Below are 22,504 nucleotides of genomic sequence, written 5' to 3'. Positions count from 1 at the left end.
CGGCGCTCGCAGCTTCCCGAGGCTTCGCGTTCCCCGCCGTTTGATAGCGAGCAGCTCGTTATCGCCGCCACCTCGTTATCGCCACCTCGTCCGCGCGCGGAAACGGGGTCCTCCGGCGTTGGCGCGAGGCCTTCTCCTGGGTGGAAATCTACCGCGGGACGATCGGCGACGCGATGGACGCGTGACAACAATTTTATTGCGTTGTTTATTAAAGGGGAGACATTGTTCAGGGTTGGACGTTTCTGCAATAACATAAACCGCGGTCCCCGTAGGTTTTTTTCTTTTTTTCGCGAGCGGTGTAATTTTGTCGCCGCGCTGCTTAAGCCCGGCGTTTTATGCTCGCCGCTCGTCTGACATTGCAGTAAATGGAATTACGCCCATTATAGCCGGGGTGCGCGTTTTAGAGCGCGCCTCTGATTTAGGGTGCAGGCACAGGGTCACCCCAGAGGTGCGTTTCACATCGCCACACCGGCCCAGGTGAAGGTCGCGCCTTGCCCAGACTGGCTTTAATCTATTAAAAAATTAATTATCGGGCGAGCTTTCCCTTCAAGGCACCACCATAAATGTTGGCTGACCCCATGACAGGATTTATGTCAATTATTCTTTGATTCCCGCAGCAGAGTTGCAGCCTTTCTACGCGGCACTCGTACGGTTATCGGCACAAGCAAGCTTGGCTTAATTTTACCGCCCGTCAAAGCCCGGCCGGGTTTATCCCATCTGAAATCTGAATTTTTTTTCAACTTCATCCGAGGATTGCGGGTAATTGAAGGTTTGTAATTGCCCCCGTGCTCCCCACAGAAGGATTATAAAGTGCTATCAGTCTAGCCTACGGTCCCAGGCCGGAGTCTTTGCTCGTCTCTTGGTGCTGACAGCATTACCGTCCTGACAGCCCGGGCTAAGCACAGCTACTGATAATAAAATAGTGTGTATATATAGAGTTATAGATAGGAATAAAGACCGAGTTAAAGGAGTATTACTGCTGCAAGGAGGGCATTTTTTTTTGCGCATGTCCACAGCGAGATGCTTCACAGATTGACCCCTTTCTGCTTTAAGGTTTGTGAAAATAAATCCACCCCTTTTTTATGTTTCGGTCGGCCGTGGGTGGTTTGACCATACTTCACCACTCCGGTCAGTACAGGTTGTTGAAGGCAGGACGCATAGCTGTGAGCGCATGGAAGTTAAATAAAACAATAGAATTCGCAGTACAGCGCTCTGACATTTAGTATATTGTAAAAAAACAGTGAAAATCGGTGGCTTGCGATGTCTGAACCGCTGCTGGCCCTTCTGTTCACCTTCCCACAATGACCAGCATGGTGAAGAATGGTCAAACAACCTCCGCTTAACCGACAAATAACGGCCAAGTAAATAATTCCCGTGTATTCATAAATATTTGTTGCTTTTGTAACCTGCAGGGGCGGACCTCAATTTGTGCCAATTTTGCGATTCAGCGCCCTACTTGGTGGAATTTGCTATGCGGGGGCTTGCACGGGAACAGCGAGTCAAGGAATTGTGGTGGAGGTGGGGGGGGGGGAAGCGTGTGGGGGGGGGCGGGGGGCTAGGAAGAGAGGAGAGTAGGAGTTTGATGTTGCAAATTTTAAACACGAATTCCCCGCGGCATCGCAGGCATTGCCTCCCCGATCGGAGGCACACGTTTCCACTATTTCATGGTAACCGCGGTCAGGCTGCCGGGATCACTTTGACAAATCGCGGTGGTGAGGTTTTGATGCTGCCACGAAAACGACACGGTGCTCGCACCGATTTCCATCGCTTAGCGAAATAACCGCTATTTCTTACACCGCCGCCCAACCCTTACCCCCCCCCCCCTCCTCGTTCACCGAATGTTTAAAGAGAACATTATTTTTTTTGAAGTAAATAAATAACGCCAACCGTGCAGGTCACAGGTGCCTTTTTGTTACAGCTGACCTGCATTCACGGTCAATTCTGATGGTAAAAAAATAAAATAACTCTCGTAAGTGATTACGCAGATGCGTTTTTTTTTCTCCCGCTGTTTGTGTATGTGGATACAAACGTACTGCAGCTATGTACTGCGAACATAGTTATATACTGTGTGTCTATGAACACGGGGTTATACAAATATAAGTGTATTGATGATAATTATCATTTGAAGCTCTTTGTCTATCCACTGCTGTGATGGAGGCCTTCACGTGCGTTTCAGTCGCGTGGATAGTTTGACCATACTTCACCACGCTGGTCAGTGCATGTTTTCACATCAGCGGTAACGGACGCGGACCGATTCAGATATCACTCTACACTGAAATTGAGCTTGACTGGGAAATCGACCTTAGGTCACCAGGTTAATATGGTATATAGGTACGTATTCATGTATCTGTGTGCACACATCCACACATTCGTTTACGGATGTATGGATGTGCATAAGTATACCAACGCACACATATGTAATATGAAATATACCAATTTCCACATGTTTGTGTGAACATATGCACGTATGCGTTGATGTGCAGTGTGTTGGTGTGCGTATGCATGTGTGTTTGTTGTGTATAGGGCAAAGAGGGAGGGAGCAGTCCCATTATTGGTAGGGAGGAGGGAGGGGAAGGGAAAGGCTGTGCCTGGCTTGGGACATATTTCTGTCAGATAACTGCTCTCTGCTGGGAACAGAATGGGCCTGGGTCTTTGCGTAATGACATTCTTAATAAACTGTCATTCACAGTGGATAACGTCCGGACTGTATATGTCTTTTAAAACTCATCCCGTCGCCACCAAACTTTAACCAGTGACAAATAGATTCTGGCATTTAAGTTTTAACAAAATACATTTGAGCAAATGATGCAATTGGCTGAAAATGTTCCCAATTTTTTTTTGGCCCGTTTGCAAACTGGAATTTTCGGCTCGTAATAACGACAATAAGAAAACGTCCATCACACCGTAAATCACTAAAGAATTGGCACATTCGTCGTGCAACATCGTATGGCTCTTTTTAGCTCGATTTTTGTAAATTATTTGCAGGAGTGTATAATTCTGGCCACATTTTGCAGTTTACAATTATTCGTTTTTTAAACAACAACAACAAAAATGTCAACACGTTGCCATTTTTGATTCTCTTTGACTTCGCTTCCATGGCCGGCAAATAGTGGCACACAAACACCAGCTGAAAAAAAAGCGAGCGGGGCTCCGCAGCATGTGTGGACTTTTTGTGTCGTTTGGGAATTTGTCGCCGTGCTCTGGGATTCTTTCGGGTGATGTCACGCGCACACGCCTTCCTCCTCGTCCCAGGTTCGGGTATCGGTAGCTCGTGACATGCCAACTGACCTAACAGATGCTTAACAAAAGCAAACAGTCCAATGGCCGCCCAATGACCTGCCCTTGCCGTGACATTTGACCTTTGCCTAAATGATGTCATCGACAGTGCAGGATGTCTGTCCCAAACAGACGCTGCGCTGGCATCCCCCCCCCCCCCGCGCTACCCCCCCCCCCCTCGCAGCCACCCCCACCCCATCTCAGTCTCGTCCCGATGCAGAGAAATGTAAACATCGCCAAACAGTGAGCTTTTCTGCATTCATCGAGATATGCGCCGATTTACCGGCGACTGCTCGCCTTTGCAATTCATGAATGAGTGTTGCCGTGAGACAGACTGCGCGCATCCCTGCTTTGCAAATGAATGTAAAAGCGGATATAAGCTGGGGCAGTTGACAGGCGAATGATGAATGGGCGTGCAGTAGATGGATGACACTAATCGCCAAGCGGGGAAACGTTCACTGTTTGCAAATGCTTAATCTCCACTTTTATCCGCAAACAGAGGCCGTAGTCGTGGCGTGTGCAGGCTGTGCAACTGCACCGAGGCCCATGGTGCCAGGCGGGCCTAGGCGCCGGGCTACGAATAGGAGGGGACATTGGAACATGGAGCCCCAATTTGTAACTTGAACGGGGGGCTAATGCCAACCGCGCTACACCACTGGGTCCAGTGGCTCATAGAGCCGGACCAGGCCATACCGTGGGGTTCAGTTGTGAGTTCAAAAGGCTCACAGAGCCGGACAAAGGCTCCCCTAGGGTTTATTCAGTGACGTAGCTGTCGAGTGAGGCAGGCGGAGCAAACTGCTGCGGTGTCCTCAGGCTGGAGGGGCCCAGTAATCGGGGAGGGAAAATTAGACCGGGGGGGGGGGGCAATTTCTCTTCCAAGTAGCGGGGGGGGGGGGGCATGCCAAGCGCGCTGCGCCACCCGTCTGCGAGGCACAACAGAAGCGTCTCGGCAGCGTTTGGGGCAAAACCCCAGACGAGACAACAATCCGCCGACGCTGGAGATGGCCGCGTTCTCTCGCTCTCTGCCGCGGAAAAAACACGGCGCGTCCGTTCTAGATTTTGTTTTAAATCTGCGAAAGCGGCGGCGGTGGCGGCGGTGGCGGCGGTACCCTGCCCACTTCCTCCTGCTCCTCGCGCGGCTCCGCAGCCACCGGTCACGCTCAAGCGCAGGAGCGAAGCTCGCCAGCCGGTGGTGAGCCGCGCGCGTCTCGTTTGGCATTTGCAGCGAGGCCGCATTTCCATTTCAAATGGCGAGTTTAGACGTCAACTTTCCCCTTCTCGCTCAGCTTCCCCCCCCCACCACCTCCTTCTCCAACCATCTTCTCCCCCCCACCACCCCACTGGGTGCCCATGGAAACAGCCGCGACGCCGCACTAAATAAGGTTCCGCTGGTTGCGCTCATGCGTGCGTGCGTGCAAATAAATAAATAAATATACATGAGCATTTGCATTGCATCTGCAGCGAGGCCTGTGTTATTTACCATGAATCATGGCCGTGTCTCTTGCATATAAACAAAACAGACTGTGCCATGCACGCACACACGGCCTTTTGGCACAAGAAGGCAGCGCTATGCCTATGTATGTGAATGTGTGCTTGGCCGTGTGTTTTGTGTCTGCCTAAGCGTATGGGGGGGTTGTGTCGGGGGGGGGGTGGGGGCGCTGACTGGGCGTGGGGGAGTGGTGGCGCAGTGGGTCGCACGCTGCCCTGCGTTCCAGCTAAGCCAGGTTCGATTCCCAACCGTTGGATAACGTCGGTGCTGATGTTTGATGCTAACCGCCCATACCCTTGTGTTTGCAAATTCCAGCGAGAATTAATGCATCTCACTCACGACATGTGCGTTGAAAGTGTGCAACGCTAATTGTGGGGTCTTCATGTGTGTGCGTGTGTGTCTAAAACCTTTGTTTTTGTTTTCTGGCCATAAGTTTACTCGACCATAAATGATTATCTGTTGTGGTGTGTAACCGTCAGCACTGGGGAGATAAAGGCGGTCAGGCTTGGAGCTGAGCACATTGTCCCCTTGAGTGCTGTGCCGACCTTAATAGATGCATCTCTCATAGTACTTGGCCAAAAAGTCGATTGTGCTAAAAGGGGGAGCTTTATCTTTATGTGTGTGTGTGTCATGTGTGTGTGTCTGTCATCGTGTTTGTCTTTGTCTGTATTTGTGTGTGTGTACATATATAGTGGGGAGCGGTAGTGTAGCGGTTCGCGCGCTGTGCTAAGACCCGAGTTCGATTCCCGCTCACAACCAGTAACAGTGGCGAATATTCAAACCGGTCCTGGGCCTCCCCTAGGTTGACTCAGCTTCAAATGAGTACCTGGTGTGGTTTGTAGACATCTCCACTCGGGAGACAAAGGTGCTGGCCACCCACTCCCTTGTGTGCCATGCCGGCCTTCATAGGTGCTCGCTTGACAGCACTTTCCCCAACAGTCTGGTAAGGCTAAATGGGGGATCTTTGCCTTTATATATGTATATTTGTGTGTTCACTTGTATATATCACTGCATTTATGCGTGTCTCTTTGTATTTGTATGTTCGCATGTGTATATAATGATGTTTCTGTGTCATGAGTGCAAAATATCAGTGGCAATTGTCGCTAAGAGGGCCTATTCGTTGAAGTTTTACATTTGGTGTCATGTGTAAACATCATCATTGTGAAGATAAATGTAGGCAGACCTGATACTAAGCACGCCACCGTTTTGTTTGCAATGTCAACCTTAACAGCTTCAATAAGTCGACAATGTTTCTCCTTCATATGTCTGTCCTACCACGTAAAAAAAATAAACGTATTTTTTGCAACTTGCCATCAACCACAAGGCCTTCTGTAAGTGCCTAACTTCAACCCAAGTACAACTCTGGACCGGTTTCGACACACAGTGTCTCATCATTAAACGCAAGTGTATGCTCCTTGCCTATCAACCTTAAAAGATGCTCACTTACAGCAACACTTACCCGATGGCGTGAGCGTAGCGGTGAACCGGAGAGGGTGGATGGATCTTTGTGTGCGAGTGTGCCTGTGTGCGTGTGTGTCTCTCCAAGTGAGGAGTGGTGGTGCAGCTGTTACCGCGCTGCGCTACGAACCCGGCCACCCCGATTCAGTTCAGTTCCCGCTCATGGCCACCAAAAACAGTGTCGAATATCTGAACCGGTTCCTGGGCCTCCCCTGAGTCGACTCAGCCGCAAATGAGTACCTGGTGCTGTGTGTAAATATCACCACCGGGGAGACAAAGGCGGCCGGGCGTGGTGTCTGGCCAACCACCCTCCCAGTGTGCCATGCCAGCGTTCATGGGTACTGCTCGCAACCAGCACTCGCCTCCCAATAGTCTGTTGAAGGCTATTCGGTCGATCTTTGTCTTTGTTCTGTGTACGTGTGAGTGGTGCGCGCATGTGTGCGTGATTCCGAAGACCCTTGCACACACACACACACTCGTGATATTTGGGCCTCGACGCCCATTACTCATTAATGGGCGAGCCCCGCTCTGGGTTTACGCTTAATACCCTTGCCGGCCTTTACGGTTTGGAGAGCAGCAGCGTTCTAATCCTTTATACACGCCAGCCCTCACACCGGAGGAATTAGCGAGAAAGTTGCCCCCCGCCCCCGTCACCGCTGCCTTTCCCCCCCCCCCGAGGGAGCCATTGGCCCCAAGGATGGTCATCTTCCTTCACTGAAATGAGCCGTATTTGTTTTCGGGCCAAGCGAAACGCGAGAAGGGCAAGAAGGAGAATGAGAAGCAAAAATAAAAAAATACCTGGAGACTTCTATCCACGCGTTAATTCCTGAATTAACGTTTTACGTGGGGTAATTCGGGGATAGTCCCACCTCTTCCAAGACGCCTGGCGGCTTTGTCAAAGTAGGCCGCATGGCCTCCGGGTGGGTTCTCTAGATCTCCCTCCAGTGGAGGAGGGCCCTGCCACCAGCAGTCGCGAGAGCATGCAGTTGCGGGATTGCGCCTTTATCTTTTGCCACCTTAGAGCTGTACGTGTCTTCTCGTTGCGCAGCTTTGCGTGTACGGCAAGATCCGACCCTCGATGGGTCGGATCTTGTCGAATCTCGGAAGCTAAGCTAGCGAGGTTAAGCCTCACCATTGCTACCGGGATTGGCAATCGACGGGGCTTGCTAGGTGTTGTAGGCAGCAGGACTGTTGACTAAGCGACGGCAGTGTTGAGTTTCAGCCCGGGCGTACGTGTGGGCGCTTTCTCCACGCGCTTGAGTTTCCTCCCACGTGAAGCCACACATTCCTGGCGAAGGGCACGTGACTCAGACCAGTCTCGTCTGGGTAAATAATTGGGATTATTTTTCTCACGTTTGGAGGCGTTGAAGTGGGGGGGGGGGGTTCTCTTCCGTCTAGGGGTTGTGGTTTATTTCCAAGAGCAAAGAAAAAGACGCGAATAACAACGGCACCTACAGAACAATCACATCCTCCTGAGAATCACGTGACTGGGATACAAAAAAAAACACGTGACAAGATACTCATCCAAATGATGTCCTCTTGCTTTTATCAAGGTAGTGAATTGTCACCAATGCAATGAAAGCAACATTTAAATGTAATAAAAACAACAACGTAAATAAGTATATTTTGCTTACCGAGGGAAACCTCATTGAGTTTCGAGACTCATTTTCATACTTGGGGATGTTTGGCCAAATCCTTGGTGAATAGTTGTGAATGCGGCAGGTAATGTGAATGGCCAGACAAGACCCACGCACACAAGAGATTAACCCTCGAAATGCACATTTACATGTCAGAAACCCACTTTCCGTATGATAGGTCACACACACAGCCCATTTAAAAGGGACTGGTCCCATTGTACACACAGCATGTCCACGAAATCAAACAATTTTTTGGGCTCAGTTCCTCAACAGCTCAATTGGATTGTCACATCGTCCACCACTTAAAACAGCCATGCAATGCGATATCTATAATGTGCTTAATAAATCCAGCACATTTACGGCAGTAAGATACAAATGTCAACAGCCGGCAGACGCAAAACTGCTCAAGTCACACGCAGTCGCGCCCGGGCGCGGAGCCTTTTTTTGTAATTTTGAAAGGGTAAAGAAAAAATGTGCAGGCTTTACTTATAGAGATCTTTTTTTTGTCATTTCTTGTCAACACCAAGAGTGCTTGCGAGTGAATTGAACAATCCTTTTAAACTGCACGCTCTCGAGCCCGCGTGCACCACAGCCGTTGCAGAATGTCGCGGGATTAATGTGTCTTGCCACTTGCGGAAGTTTTCATTTTGACCGAGATGATTGGTTGCAGCCACTCGCTGCGCAAACGGAGAGTGGCTCTGCGCCGCAGTGCACGGCAGAACAGCAGATGTGTACATCTGTATTGGCAGCAAGAAACGAAAAAAAGCGAAAAAAAAATGAAAGCGATGAGTTTTTTGGGTTTTTTGTTTAATCCCCAAAAGTCAAGGCGAGAAATGATTTCCTGCTCACGCGAGCGTGGAGACAGTGCTCATCTCCTGTTTACCACCCTGAGACGGTTGTGGAAATTCAACATTCCTTTGGCAGAGGCAAGTCTTTCCACGGGACAACCACTGTTTAGTTCCCTGCACAGTGCTACTCGCTTTATCGACCACAAGGGGGATGATGGGCTGAGTCGACCCCGAACCAGGATTTGAACTAGCAGCGTTGCGATTTTGGAGCCGCTCCCTAGACCGCTGAACCTCCTGGCCTAACAATTCCTCAAAACCTCTCCAAATATACATCCAAGCAACGCATGTACAGCTGCCGTCGCTTGTTGGCAAAATATAAAAACGCGTGCAAAAAAAATCTAATCCATCGTTGTTTGTCCAAATCAAATCACGCAGCACGATGTTTTTGTTTTGTTTTTGCGAACATCACCATAACAATCGCTGTTAGATTAACAGTCTCCTTACGCTCACAGGCCCCACTCCCTTCCCTCGACTCCACAACAGAGTTCCCTGCAGCCTCCACACAACCCTTGACACCGCTGCGGATACAGAGTCTGCGGGGCAAATACGCCTTAATTCGATTACAGCTGATTTCACCAGGAACACCTTCGCATTCGAAGACGAGGTTTAATATTTAATTGAGGTTAATATTTGAAACGGCGGGGAGGGAGGGTGGGGCGGGTTGATACACAGCTGGCAGACTGGGTTTGGACATGGGCAGAATCCGGAATACTAGAAGCATGGGGCCAAGGTGATGCACGCAGGAGGACTTGTTTCACCACCGGGAGATGAGGCGCTCTTGCCATCCTGGGTATCGTTTCTCCCACTTTTTGTTTCGCGTGCAACGTAAGTTGCCGTTTCGGACGAAGCAAGGCTCGTTTCCAACTGGGTCCGTCCAGGTTGGTTGCCCGGAGAATATCCCTGCACCTGGCACACTACATCCAGTTTTCCTGTCACTCTGGCGGTGGCTACTGATCACGTGTCTTCCCCGCGCTTCCGATGAGCACGTTTGGCTACGTACGGTGCGAAAGAAGCTCGAAATGCGCACATGCAGTCTAGCAGCAATTAAAGAAATAGTATTCGGGTGAGAAATTAAGCCCTGGTCTGAAGTGTGTTTTACTGGATGGATTGGTATCTATTCAAACAAAAGAGAAAGGTGATGTAGGCTTGCTCTGTGAGGTATCGTCGCTGGCCATGAGATGGCAACACAGCGATAGATTATTGAACCTATGTGTGCAGAGCGTTCAGTGTTACCCCCTCAAATGCATGGGTTTTCTCCAGTTACTTTGATTTCCACCCACAAGCCACTCAACGATGGACTTGGCCAGACATCCCAATCTAGGACCATCCTGAAAAAAAGAGTGTTTCAACTAGAGATAGGATTACCTGGATAAATAATCTTCAGTTGTTTAGCGAACTTGTTTAACATAAATTTAGTTTTCCTGACATTCAGCTTTATACATTTTTTTTTATTTGTATGACCCTTGTGTTAATCCACTGCTGGATGAAGGCCTCCCCATGCCGCGTCGGTCGAGGAGGTTTTTGATCATGCCTCACCACGCTGGTGAGTGCAAGTTGTTGAAAAGTGTGGACCCAGGAAAAGTTCAGATATAACTCACTACTGACTGGAAATTTAACTCCGATAACCGTATTCATAGCACAGTGCACCAACCACCGCACTACCGATCCACTCATTATTTGATGATGAGATCGCATGATTCTGATCTTTAATCACGCTTGCGGAGCCCAGTCCCTAAAGGTTCAAAATTCTAAGCGGCCAGGAACAAACAGCACTATTGAAGGTAGGCGCGAGCGAAGAAGCTGAGAGAGGGAAGGGGGGGGAAGGGGTTTTCACCTGCGGCAGGGTGGTGTGTGGATGAGGCAAAACAGTCAGTCTGGTATTCTTAGGTTTTTTCCGGTAAAGTCACGTAGGTAAAACATTAAAATGAATAAAAGTAAAATAAAATAAAAATCACGACGTTCCCGAAACGTCGTGATTTTTATTTTATTTAACTTTTATTCACCGAAAAAAACCTAAGAATATGAATCCTTGCAGTCACGAAAGCTTCAAATCTAGAATTAGTCAGTCTGGCAGCCCACGTCCTCAGCATAGGGTGGCGGCGGCATCATCGAGTGAAGTTTATGGAAAGAATGACCATGGTTCTCCGATGCGTCATCGGGTTGTACCGCGTGACGTCCGGCATTATGCCACTCAACGTATCTCTCAACATGTCGGGAGCTTCTTCAGGAACCCCATTGAGCAACTTAGTATCTCCTCGATCATAGAAAGCATTTGCCGGATGCTGCTGCTGCTGGTGGTGTTGCTAGATAAAAAGAGAGATACGGAGGCAGCTGCCTGCCAGTGGGCAAGTTCTTGGAGTGCTGCGATGTTGCTGCTGCTGCTGCGGTGCCCACACAGCGGAGGGTGCGCAGGTGTTTGTCCAGTGACACCGTCTCACTGTCCGCCATCCGCCCGCGCAAACCGGGAGCTGTTTGTCACCGACGCGCGTTTGATCGATTCCCAATATGGCGTCGGGCTGATTCCGATCTCGCGGCGAATCCATTCGGCAGATTGATTTTAACAATTGATTCTCGCGGGCCAAGGATGGGATTAACTGGTTCCCCCGAAATCAAATAGGCCCCCCTGGCTAACAGTTTTTTTTTCATTGCATTCGGGTCAATTGCCCGCTGAAGGGGAAGGGGGGGGGGCATAGTGTGCCCCCTATTGAAGGTAAACGCCGCCCGTTGTTTGATCGCTCAGCGGTCGGAGCGAAGGCAGCCCGGCCAGCCTCAGGTGACGGAGATGCTCAAACCTGTCCGTTGCCAGCGCTGTGATTTACCCGCAGATTCGCAGGCATGCCTTCCAGGTGGCAGCCAGAGGCGATCACAAGCTCCCTGCGTTGGTATATACGGGGGTGGGGGTAGGGGGAGAGGGCCTGGGCTGGGATGTGAATCTACCAGGGTGGCACGCTGAGATTGTTTTGTTTCCAAATGTGCGGTGTTGTCAAAAATACACACTCGCACGTAATCGTTGACATAAGCCACGGTAAATCCACCGCTGTATGGCCCACGTGACATAATTAACAAGTAAATATTGTAAGGATGCGCGAAAATATTCGTTTTTTTTAGAGCATTAGAAATAAGTATCTATTTTGTATGTATAATAATGTCTCAGTAGAACAACCAAGGATATTTTCTCATCGTTTTGCCCACTTTAGCAGGTTCAAGAAATCACATTTTAACAGATGATCAATTTCGTGAGCGAAGAACGCAACTCTGTGATGGCCGTATTTACCATAAATCCACACACGGCTGTGAAACAGCATCTCCATCATAGAGGTTTCTGGGTTAAATCGCGTTAATATAAATGTGTCGTTAAACCCGAAACCACCCGATACAGCCTTTTAGTAAGGTTTGTCACATCATCAAAACGTGCCAATTCGAAACAGCATCTGCACCGCCCAAGGTGCTACGTGGTGGGTGAGCCACACGGAGTCCAAAATCAAGTGCAATGTGCCCCTTTGCAGTCCCGTAGCCTTGACGTTAAACATAAAAGACCGACCCGCCTATCTGCTTTATCTCTTCAATGCAATGTTCCATTAGTCAGTTGCGAGCCTGAAGTTGCCGCGTTATGCCGATCAGCGCTCACGGCAAGTTTGCCGCTATAGACCCGTCATTTGGCTCGCCAAACGGCGCACGACAGAAGAATTGTTCACGGGAGCGATTGGGATCTGATTGAATGGGAACAGGTGCCTTGTTGTCAGATGCGAGCATTACAAATGATGTAATTGTACGATTGTTTATGCATTGCATCTGCTAAGTTGCTGACTTGGACGCGCGCGCATCCATGTTATCAGAAAGCCGCTGGATGTGCAAGAACAACAACATGTGTTGTTTATGTTCCACATAACCGTATCTAGATGCAATTTCCACTTGACCCACGTCACCTTCTTTTGCACGTGTTTCTTTGCTACGTAAATATCTTTGTCACCTGACATTCATTCAGCGTCTGCAAATGCCAGAGCAAAATCTCACGTGAACAAGTGGGGTTTTTGTTGTTGTTGTTGTTTTTGTTGCACAAGTCATATTCACAAAGTTCTTGCAGTGGCGGTCTAAAAATAGATAAAGGTGGAGCCCTGCAATTACTTGGAAGGGCCTCCACTCTAGGAAGCCCTAGAGAGCCCCTTTGAGAGGATACTGCTCGTCCCCGCTCTCCTCTCATACTGTGCCTTGACACAGTTTTAGAAAATAATTACACAAACTTGATCTCTTGAGTGGCATGTTAGGAGTTGTGCTACTAACATTGTCCCCGTGGTCAAAACATTATAATTTAAATATGTTTTTATTTATTTAATCTGGGAAGCATTACGTAAGTGTTACGACTGATTTGGAGGCAGATTTTATTATTCTGGTTGTCCCGTTATTCTTCGAGTATTTTTGCTCGCAACATCGGGCAAGTCCTATTTTCTCACCCATCCAATGACAACGCAGACTCAAACCTGCTTAGCTTCTGACATCTGACGACATTGGGCCGTACAGCTGGGCGAATTGGTGGCAGGCAGGATCGTTGAGTCGTAGGCAGATTGGTGGGTAATAGTCCTACTTGCTCCACTGCCTCCCACAGGCACCTTACTGGCCCTTGCAGGCGGGCGTCTCGCACACGGTGGTCCCATCCGTGCGCGCTCCGCTAACCCCGCCTCCGAAGTCGCCGGATTAGAGGCGTGCGCGACTTTGCGTTGCTCAGAGTAAACGAAACGAGTGTGAGACGGATTTTTTTTTTCAATTTTTTTTTATTATTATTCTCCGTTGAACCCTACCTTTGTGTGCATTAGGTGTGTTTGCGCTGCAGGTGACAGCGGCAACATTGTGTACAAAAGTAACCCGGTACCATTACTGTTTGCAGACCGGCTCGAGTGCTTCTGCAGTTACATTGAATTCGTTTGAAAAGGGTGGAGTGGAAGAAGAGGAGGGGGGGGGTAAAGAAAAAGTTCGCTCTTATTACAACACAGCTTATAATCCCACCACTCGGTCATCTTGGTTTTCGTGGCAGTACAAATTAGCTCGAGCCAAATATTTAAAAGGTCAGAAAAAGTTTAAATTTCAAATCCTGGAATTTTTTTCAATTACATTTTTTGTTCCTCTGTTGTAATTATTATATATGTTTTACTCGCTCCAGCCACGTACTTACGCTCATTACAAAGCGTAAATGGAGGTCATGCAGCGAGCACTTTGCGTGCCGGGTCAGTGCGCAAAGCAGGAGTTAAGACTGATTAACCCAAACCAACTTAAAAAAATTCCTCTCTAATTTTTTTTCGGGGAGTAATATTGCACGTGTTTAAAATAAGGACACCTTTATGTTGCGGATTACGTGCGTGTGCCAATTACCAGGATAATTAATGTTTGCAACAGCATTTGTAGGGATTGTTGGCCAAGGTTGACCCGAAAAAGATTTCTCAGCAAAAGGTTAACACCTTTACACTCCATCAAAGACTTCCGTGGGCCCATTAATGCTCCGCATTGCTGATAGTTCACGTACAGACTCTTAGATGCTCAATTGTTATATTTTGTTGTGCTTTTCATGCTTCTTATTACTTAATTGGAAATGTGGGAACTTTAATGGTAACATAACCTACAATGTTATTTCAAGGTTAACCCGTAGAGAGAGTCTTAAAATAACGGTCGATAGATCACTGTTTCAAATTTGTGTATAAGTGGCAGTGGCCAAAATTTGGCAAATTCTTGGTGGAGTGGCATCACAGCCCCGCAAAGCAGTCTGGGTAATTGCAATATGGCCGCAATAGCAGTGTCTTGCATCCTTGGAACAGCAGTGTTGTGTGATTATGGTTCTGGTGAAGGAAACTTTGAAGGGAGCTGAAAATTACGGGGAGGTTAGAGTGTACAGTTCAGTGGTGCTTGCGTCTTGTGCAAACGAGTGCTTGAGTGGTGAAAATGGTTAAAGAAGGTGGATGGATTGGATGCATGTGTCCTTGAGATGTCTACGCTTCTTGGCATTTATGTGGTACAACGCTGATGAGGCACGTTCATAAGTGTAGCAGGGAACACGGGAGTGGGAAGGTCTCGGTCCAGCAGCGGATTGAGAAAGGTCTCTAAAATAAATGTACTGCATTCTTTGTCAATCACAGTGGCAATCGGCCGCTGCTGGTCACCCTCCAACTAAGGAATATTACCAAATGCTCATCATGTCTGTCTCGTTAGTGGACACATCAAATAGTGGAGCCTTAATCCGAGTTCACGTTTACTTTTGTCAGCCCACGACTGTGTCGGTCATGAGAGGGGTTGTTCAAGAACATACTTCACCACGCTGGGCAGTGCGGGTTGGCAACAGAAGTGGGGGCCAGGCCCACGACTGGTTGTATATATCACACGACGACCGCTGATGTCAGACATAGCTATGAATCGAACTCGGATCGCCAGGTTTATAACACAGTGTGCCAACTAACCATTGCTCCATACTTGCACATCACGAGTTAATATCAAAGGGGGAGGGGAGGGGGGAGGGTAGCACTTTGGAGCGTGCCTTTTTTAATTGCAGGAGCAAATCCTCGTTTTTCTCTGTGGCCGACGCCGTGGGGAAAGACCAGAGGATTGTGGGGAAGTGTCGGCATCCGTAGGTGGCTTAGATGTGCGGCAGGATGAGTCAGAAGCCTCTTGAACAGATTCGGTGATCTTCACACAACAACTACAACTGAGAAAGGTCCGCGACGGCAATATTTTATGAAAGGCCTGCTTTTCGACTCAGAAGTTCAGAGGTCGGGACTTTACCCCGCAACGTGCACTCGTGCACACCCGCGCACGCGCGGCGGCGGCGGCGGCGGCGCAGTTTTCAAAAAAATCCACTTAACCCACTCCGCCAGATGTGTCCAAACTTGTTGCCATGCAAAGAGTAGCAAAATGCCCTTTTGTTTGCAAAGGGTGCTGCCATTGTTACAATGCAAGTGTCTGCCACGCGGTAGTTTGCGCGCCATTGTTGAACAAAGCCGCGTGACAGCAGCACTTGAATGCCAGCCGCAGATGAGTAACCTGTGACCGTACAACTGCTCCATCGATGCCGCGGTTTACGCGTCGCCGTGTATCCACCGCTGGATTGAAGGTCTCTTGCCCATGCCGTCGGCCTTGCGACGATGCCGCACCTAGTCTCACTCCTGCACGTGAGGCAGGTCTCGGATCCCTTCATTGTAGTGGGTAACGTGCACCGATTGAATGGTTTCTTCTTCGGGACACGCATTGATTACAAATGCTTTTCGTTGTTAAAGTCAGTTTTCCAAAAGCACTCCAATCCTGCTCGCGTGTGTTGTCTTAACGGTGTGGCAAAAATAATAAATTAATAAATAAACCAACATAATAAATTGCCTGTGTTATTCTACACAGGGGTTAAACTGTTAGAAAATGCAATTGCCAGAGATGCAGAACTCCCCGTACTTTTGATTTTCCTCAATATAAACAGTGTACCGAAGCCCCTGCATCGCGATTAAGACGGATGCACTGCTTGCAGCTTGGAAGAGTCCACAATGATGGGGTGGGATAGAGGATATTATTCATCTCTGACTTTATCCCAGGTCTATACGGTGGAACTGCTTGTCCAAAGAATGTAATATTGTGCTTTAAAAATGGATCAAATATGAGAACAAACGCGCCGTCGTTCTCCCTGTCAAATCTCTGGAATTAGACACTTTATTCTGAAAACCATTTATACACAAAATGCAGTTTAATCATTTCACACTATTCCGTGTGCCAGAGGTGATATAAATTGGAATAATATAAATCTGGTTGGGGCGTACAACCATTCAAGAGGTGATTCCTCGAGACGTCTTTGCAGTAAATATTGCGGCACGAAGCCCACCTGAAATATCGCAAATTCTCCAAGCCTCCGATAGAGCTTGTAGTGAAACGTTTCTGGATTTAGAAAGGTTACTCTGCCACCCAGCCTGACCTCGCGGTAACCCCACAAGCTCCCATTTCAGCAGAGCTGGCTGTATGGAAGAAATCGGCTGCGGTATTGTTGGTGGGGGGGAGTTGGGGGGTGCTGGGGGGGGATGTAGTGATGGGGAGGTGGGGGTGGGGGGATAAGGCTCGTGGTGGTGGTGGTGGGGAGAGAGAGAGAAAGAGGGTGCGGTGTGGAGGGGCGTTCAGTTGCCGCGTTGTGTTGTTTGGAGGTGAAGTTGGTCGAGAAACGGGAATGGATAGACACACAACTGGAAATGGATAGAAACACAACCAGGAATGGATGGACACAAAGGGGAATAGGTGGACATACAACCAACGTTATTTCCCTGTTTTTCTTTCACGCCCTACCTATTTCAGACCCGTAGCGTCCTTCTCTATTATGGCAAAAGGCTTGAGAACAACGCCCCGCTGGTGTGGCATCGTAGGCCTACGTGGTAATCTGCGCGTGACACGGAGATAAGTGCGGGCGAATACTGGCTGCGTCGCGCGCGTGAACGTGAAGTGAGCACGGCACAGTCGGTGTTTGAAGCGGTTCGAAAATGAAAGGAGACTGAGAAGAAGAGGCAATTGAGCTAATTTTGTGGAGGGTGGGGGGTGGTGAAAATTTTATTTAAGAGAATTTTCATCCCACCCCCCCGCCCGCCAAATCTATAAAATAAACACAATAACAAGCATCATGTTAGGCATCAGAATGGCTGTTTTGATATGGTATGCCAAGATCAAATGTAACGCAGAGAATGTGGTTAGCAGGGCCGTACAAATGATGATGGATCGTGATGATGTTTAAGGCCCACTGTTTATGCACTCATGCTGTTGCAACGTGTAGGGTGAAGGCATTGATGTACGCAGTTATGCTGTAGAGGAATGGCATGAAAACTGTTGGATTATGTATTAATTTAACATTCCATTCCCAAAAACGTTATTCTGTTATCTCTGAACGTAACGTGTTTTATTTTTATAACATTCTTCGTACAATGTGAACAGCCCTTGGCACAGTCCACTCCTGGATGAGGACTTCCCCCTTGCCGTGCGGGTTGTGGAGGTCATTTGACCACGCTAATCCGTGCAGGGAACATAGGAGTACAGCACAACAACGTACGATACTGCATCTAACAGGCTCGACGTAGCCCACAGCACACAACGTTAGGTTAGAAACACTTGGTCTGTGCCCTTCAGTTGATTGCGTGAATAGTGGGCTAAGTTTTGCCCAATCCTAGCCAGCTGGATCAAAACGTAATAAACTGACACCGATGCTCAGCTCCGTGATGAACCATTAAAACACTAATCCAGTCTCAACGCTTTGCGTAACGAATATTTTCCTCGTTTATCTTCCTCTGTCTCAACTCATGTCGTCGCCGTTGTTGTTGTTGTTTTTTTCTGTTGCCGTTTGTGTTTCTGTGCAGGTTCATCAACGCTCGCCGTCGGATAGTGCAGCCCATGATTGACCAGTCCAACCGAGCAGGCAAGTGTCCACTTGCTGACTGAGCCATCGCCACAGAGGCACAGACACACGAACACCCCGTGTTGGTTGCTCCCGTGTCAGCTGTCATGAGAAATTTGACACCAAAACAACAGCTTACGACTCGTGCCAATTCTAAGTTAGATTCTCAAAAAATACGGTGGGGATAGGGGGGTGGAAATAAAAGTCCACTTATTTATTTTTTGACAGTTTTACGCACGCTTGGCAGTAGTCATAAGTTCTCGAGGAGTCTGCCGAAATGGTCAGCGCGGCCAGAACTATTTTTGTAAAGATCCAGCGCACAAGCAGCACGTGAACAGAGCACGTGAACACAGCACGCGGATGGACGTTGCGTATGCGTGCGTCACCTTGCCAAGGCTTGCCAGCCACAGCGTCGTGGTGCCATCGTTTTACAAGTTTTACAAGTTGTGCGGGGGCTGACAGCGCAATGGGTAGAGGACGTTTGATTTCAGAAAGGGGGTTACACCAACAGGCCGGGCTCATGCATATGGTAGGGCCGGATAACCTCCGTCGTGGCCAATAAGCCGCCGAATCGGTCGAATTATAAAATCTGTGGTAATTTGTTTTCATTATTTAAACAATTCGGGCAGGATCTGCATGTCGAAGGCCTAGCCTAGGACTCCCCATGTATTGAAATTGGCAGAGCGGTTTGGGTGATATTCTCTGAACCACCATACATATACATACGCATAGATCAAAGGATTCTTAAATAGATGTGCTACCCAAGTGACATGGCAGGGCATCGGCCACTGGGTCATGGGCGTTAGTGTTTGAAACGGAATCCCTTCCTGAATACCGTGTGCCGTTCTACAGATTGGACACTATGCCGGATTTGTTCCCTCTACTTGCAAATACTTTAGGTTCCCTCTCTCTCTCGCACTCCACTGAAACTATGCCAATGAAGACTTGGCTTGTGAATAATCGTATGAATGCTCAAATCAATTGAACATGTTGGCCATTCTCAGTCTACCTATGGATGGATGGATCGATTCCTCCCTGTGATGCCTTGTCGGTCATGGGGGGTTTTAGCCGTGTATCACCACGCTGGCCAGCGCAAGTTTGTGAAAGGAGTGCCCAGGACCGGATCACATGTCACTCACTATTGATGTGAGCTGTGGCAAGGAATTGAACTCGGGTGGCTGCGTTTACCATGCGGTACGCTAACTACTACGTCGCTGTTCCGCCCCCCGTAAGTTATCACAACTATTTGATTATTAATGTTACAGATCAGCTTTGACAACTAGTAAGTTCTTTTGTTAATTTCTATTCAGAACATTGTGGCAATTATTTTAATTATTGTCTGAATGAGCAGGAGAGGCAAAGTCTATTGAGCGTTGCGCAATAAGCAACATCGATATCGAGTGTGCAGGCAGTGTGACTGCACTGTGGCCTGTGGACCAGGAGGGCCAAGCTCACCTGGCTGCGAAAAATGGGGAAACTGGGACAGGTGTGGGGGGGGGGGGTTGCCCATTGTGTTCCGTGGACCAGGGATCATGCCAACCACGCTATGCCACGGATCAAACCAACCATCTCCGTTCTCCCTTTGGGTTCAAAATTATTTGTGTTTGGGCAAAAATGGCGACTTAAAAAGCTCGCCAGAACTCCATTGCACCTTTCCATTATTACGTTAACGTTATATTATAGCAAGCCGGCAAAGCGGTGGGCCTCAATCTCTGTTTAGCTATTATTTGTGACTTTATATATTTTGAAAGTGGTTATTTTCCTTTGGCTTGATTTAATGGTAGCTATTCCCAGAGTGGCCCTGGCAATTCTTAAGACGGATATGGCCATCCTTTCACGGGACACGTAATTTTTTTATGTACCGTTTATACGGAAATTCCCTATGTAAAAATATCGTCGTGTCAAAAAATTGGGCCCCAACACAGCACAGGACTGTGTGGATACAGTACGGTCGTGTGTGCGTACAGATACAATCGCGTGCACCGCCTTGCTTGAAACAAAGCTGTTTAGTCTGTCGTTATCGCACACATCATCATCATCATCGCTCTCTCTGAGGCCACCCGGGCCTCATGAGACTATGACCACGTACACATACAGTAAAGATAAAGAAGCCTATATTCTAAAAGTAAGTAAATGCCCTAGTAAAAAAAACCGCTGGCGCTGTTTTTCAAACTGCCACACAGGCGCAATTTAATGGCAGAGCTGTGCCTCATAATTTACGGCAGCCTGCTCTGTCTGGGCGATGGCGAAAAGGATTTTTTTCCCCCCCTTTCCCATGATTCTGCACCGCAGTCGCCATGGCGATGTCAGACGGCAGGCCGAGGTGTGATTAATGGGCAGTAAGGTCGCGGAAAATGGCCGATTCGGGTCACACACCCAGGATAGCACGAATCGCTGGTCCCCCGGAAAAAAAAAATCTAATAAAAAAAGACGTGATTATTTTAGCTTTTTTTCTAATTTCGCTGAGGTTTAAAAAATATATATTTTAGTTTTTAATGCGATTTCTCTGCCACCTGGATCGGCAGTGACAAAATAATACGACGGAAAGCGAGTGCTTTATACAGGCAAGTGGTGCCCAGCCGGTTGACTTAATGGTAAACACGAGCCCAACCATAACGTTGGTGCGCACGTCAGTCGTAAGATCATTCTTTGTGCGTTTGTATGGATTGAAAGGGAGCTAAGAGGGGTGGCAGTTATAGAAGCGGCCAGGAGGACACAAGAGCAAAGTGATGACTCCAACAAAGGACGCTTTCTGCACCTTTTCACTCGATCGCCCCACATTACATAGCATCGCGAGATTCATCGTCGTCATTATCGAGCCGATTTCATCACTCCATCTCCTTGGTGGTCGTGCTCTAGAAGGTGTTGCATTCACGGGCTTCAAATGATTTTTTTTATTTTTACGCATCACACGTGCCATTGTATTTGGTCACACGGTAAAATAACGCAACGGTTTTATTTGTTTGTATTTTTGTTAAAATATCCATGTGCCATATTTCCGATGGTGTGAAAATGCGTGTGTTTGTGCCGGGCGTGGTGCCGATCACACCGGCCACCCCAGCCACCTCGTGTGCCCTGCCGACCTTAATGTGTGCTCGCCAATACAACTCGTTCCCCATCGAGTCTGTGTGGACTATACATTGGTGATCTTTGCATATTTGCGCGTGCGTGCGCGATGGTACGCGTGTACGTACACCACGTGTGAGCGCGCGCTCCAGTTTTATTTTGCACCTGTGGAAAGGAATTGATTTTGGGAGTACCTGTTGTTGTTGTGGAGTTATCTATATTTTAACGGAAGCCAGAACTCCTAAATTTCCCCTCCAGTGAGTCAAGGTGCCGGATACAGTCCGGACGGGCAGCCCATGGCTGGCTTCATGATGGACGGCCAGCAACACATGGGACTAAGGGGACCTGGTGAGTCTGGGGAAGGGGGAGGGGAAGGCGGGAGAGGGGTTATGGGGGGGGTGAGGGAAGGGTGCAGGGGAAGAGAGGGATCATGGCCCAGGAGCTGGGCAGGTTTATGACTGCCCTTCTTGATGTGAAGGAATTCCCATGTTTTATGGGAATATCAGTGAGTGCTCAGTAGAAAAAATGGTGGCACCATTTAAAAAAAACAGAATTGAGCATGAGAATGTCGTTTCTTAATGTAAAGACACTTACGCTAATAAGAATAAGTCAATTATGCAGTTTATATACAAAAGCTCTTTAATTGCATTGAATATCAAAAATTGTCAAGCTTTTAGCTTTGCAACTGTTTCTAAAAGCCGCTGTGAGTGTGGGTTGCTTTGAGTGCATTTAGTCAGAGAAATTGTGCGATGAGCAATGTATTTGTACAATTGAGTTAACTTTTGTATAGATTAATTCTTGAGCAAGTGATTGATCTGTTTAACCCTAAACTGCTTGTTAGCTTTAGAACCGTTCACATTAGCTTCATCGTTTCCAATTTCACAGGGGTGTGTTTGTAAGAGCAGACTGATACATTGATATGTTTTGTTGATAACACGACCACATTTACACAAATCACTGTGACCGCATATTTTTAGGCACACACGTTAAAGCATAAAAAAAAATAGTATTAAAAATATATATTTTTTTACATCCATAATATATCTGTTTAGCTTCTCATAGACTACGGTATGAAAGCCATTTTGCCAAAGTATAACATTAATATAATAACTCTTTGGTTATTTCGGTAAAGTCACGTAGGTAGAACTTTACCGAATGAACCAAAGAGTATGGATTCCTGCAGTCACGAAAGCTTCAAATCAAGATTAAAATATTTATTTGTTTTTAAACGAAGACGTTTGATAATCCTCTAGATGTACATTTAAATAATAACGTGATATTCATACGCACTCTTTGCATATGATTATGGTAACGTAATGAGTCTGTGCTATCAAGTTGAAGTTTG

At 47.8% G+C, this 22,504-nt stretch overlaps 1 protein-coding gene across 4 annotated transcripts in view; it reads left to right on the top strand.

The window, feature by feature from the left end:
* The window catches only part of LOC144727448 (homeobox protein Meis1-like), a 141,705-nt gene that overhangs the window by 115,096 nt on the left and 4,105 nt on the right, over positions 1-22,504 (top strand). For all 4 annotated transcript variants that reach the window (XM_078606284.1, XM_078606285.1, XM_078606283.1 and 1 more), the window contains exons 10-11: positions 18,056-18,114; positions 21,418-21,507. In XM_078606284.1, the coding sequence (XP_078462410.1) occupies positions 18,056-18,114; positions 21,418-21,507 (149 nt within the window). The remainder of the gene's footprint in view (positions 1-18,055; positions 18,115-21,417; positions 21,508-22,504) is intronic.

Source organism: Lampetra planeri, chromosome 25 (genome assembly GCF_965212315.1).
Source record: "Lampetra planeri chromosome 25, kcLamPlan1.2.h2, whole genome shotgun sequence".
In the NCBI taxonomy this organism is placed as follows: domain Eukaryota; kingdom Metazoa; phylum Chordata; class Hyperoartia; order Petromyzontiformes; family Petromyzontidae; genus Lampetra; species Lampetra planeri.
The sequence above is the reverse complement of the archived record's forward strand: the minus strand, read 5'-3'. Positions and strand labels throughout refer to the sequence as shown.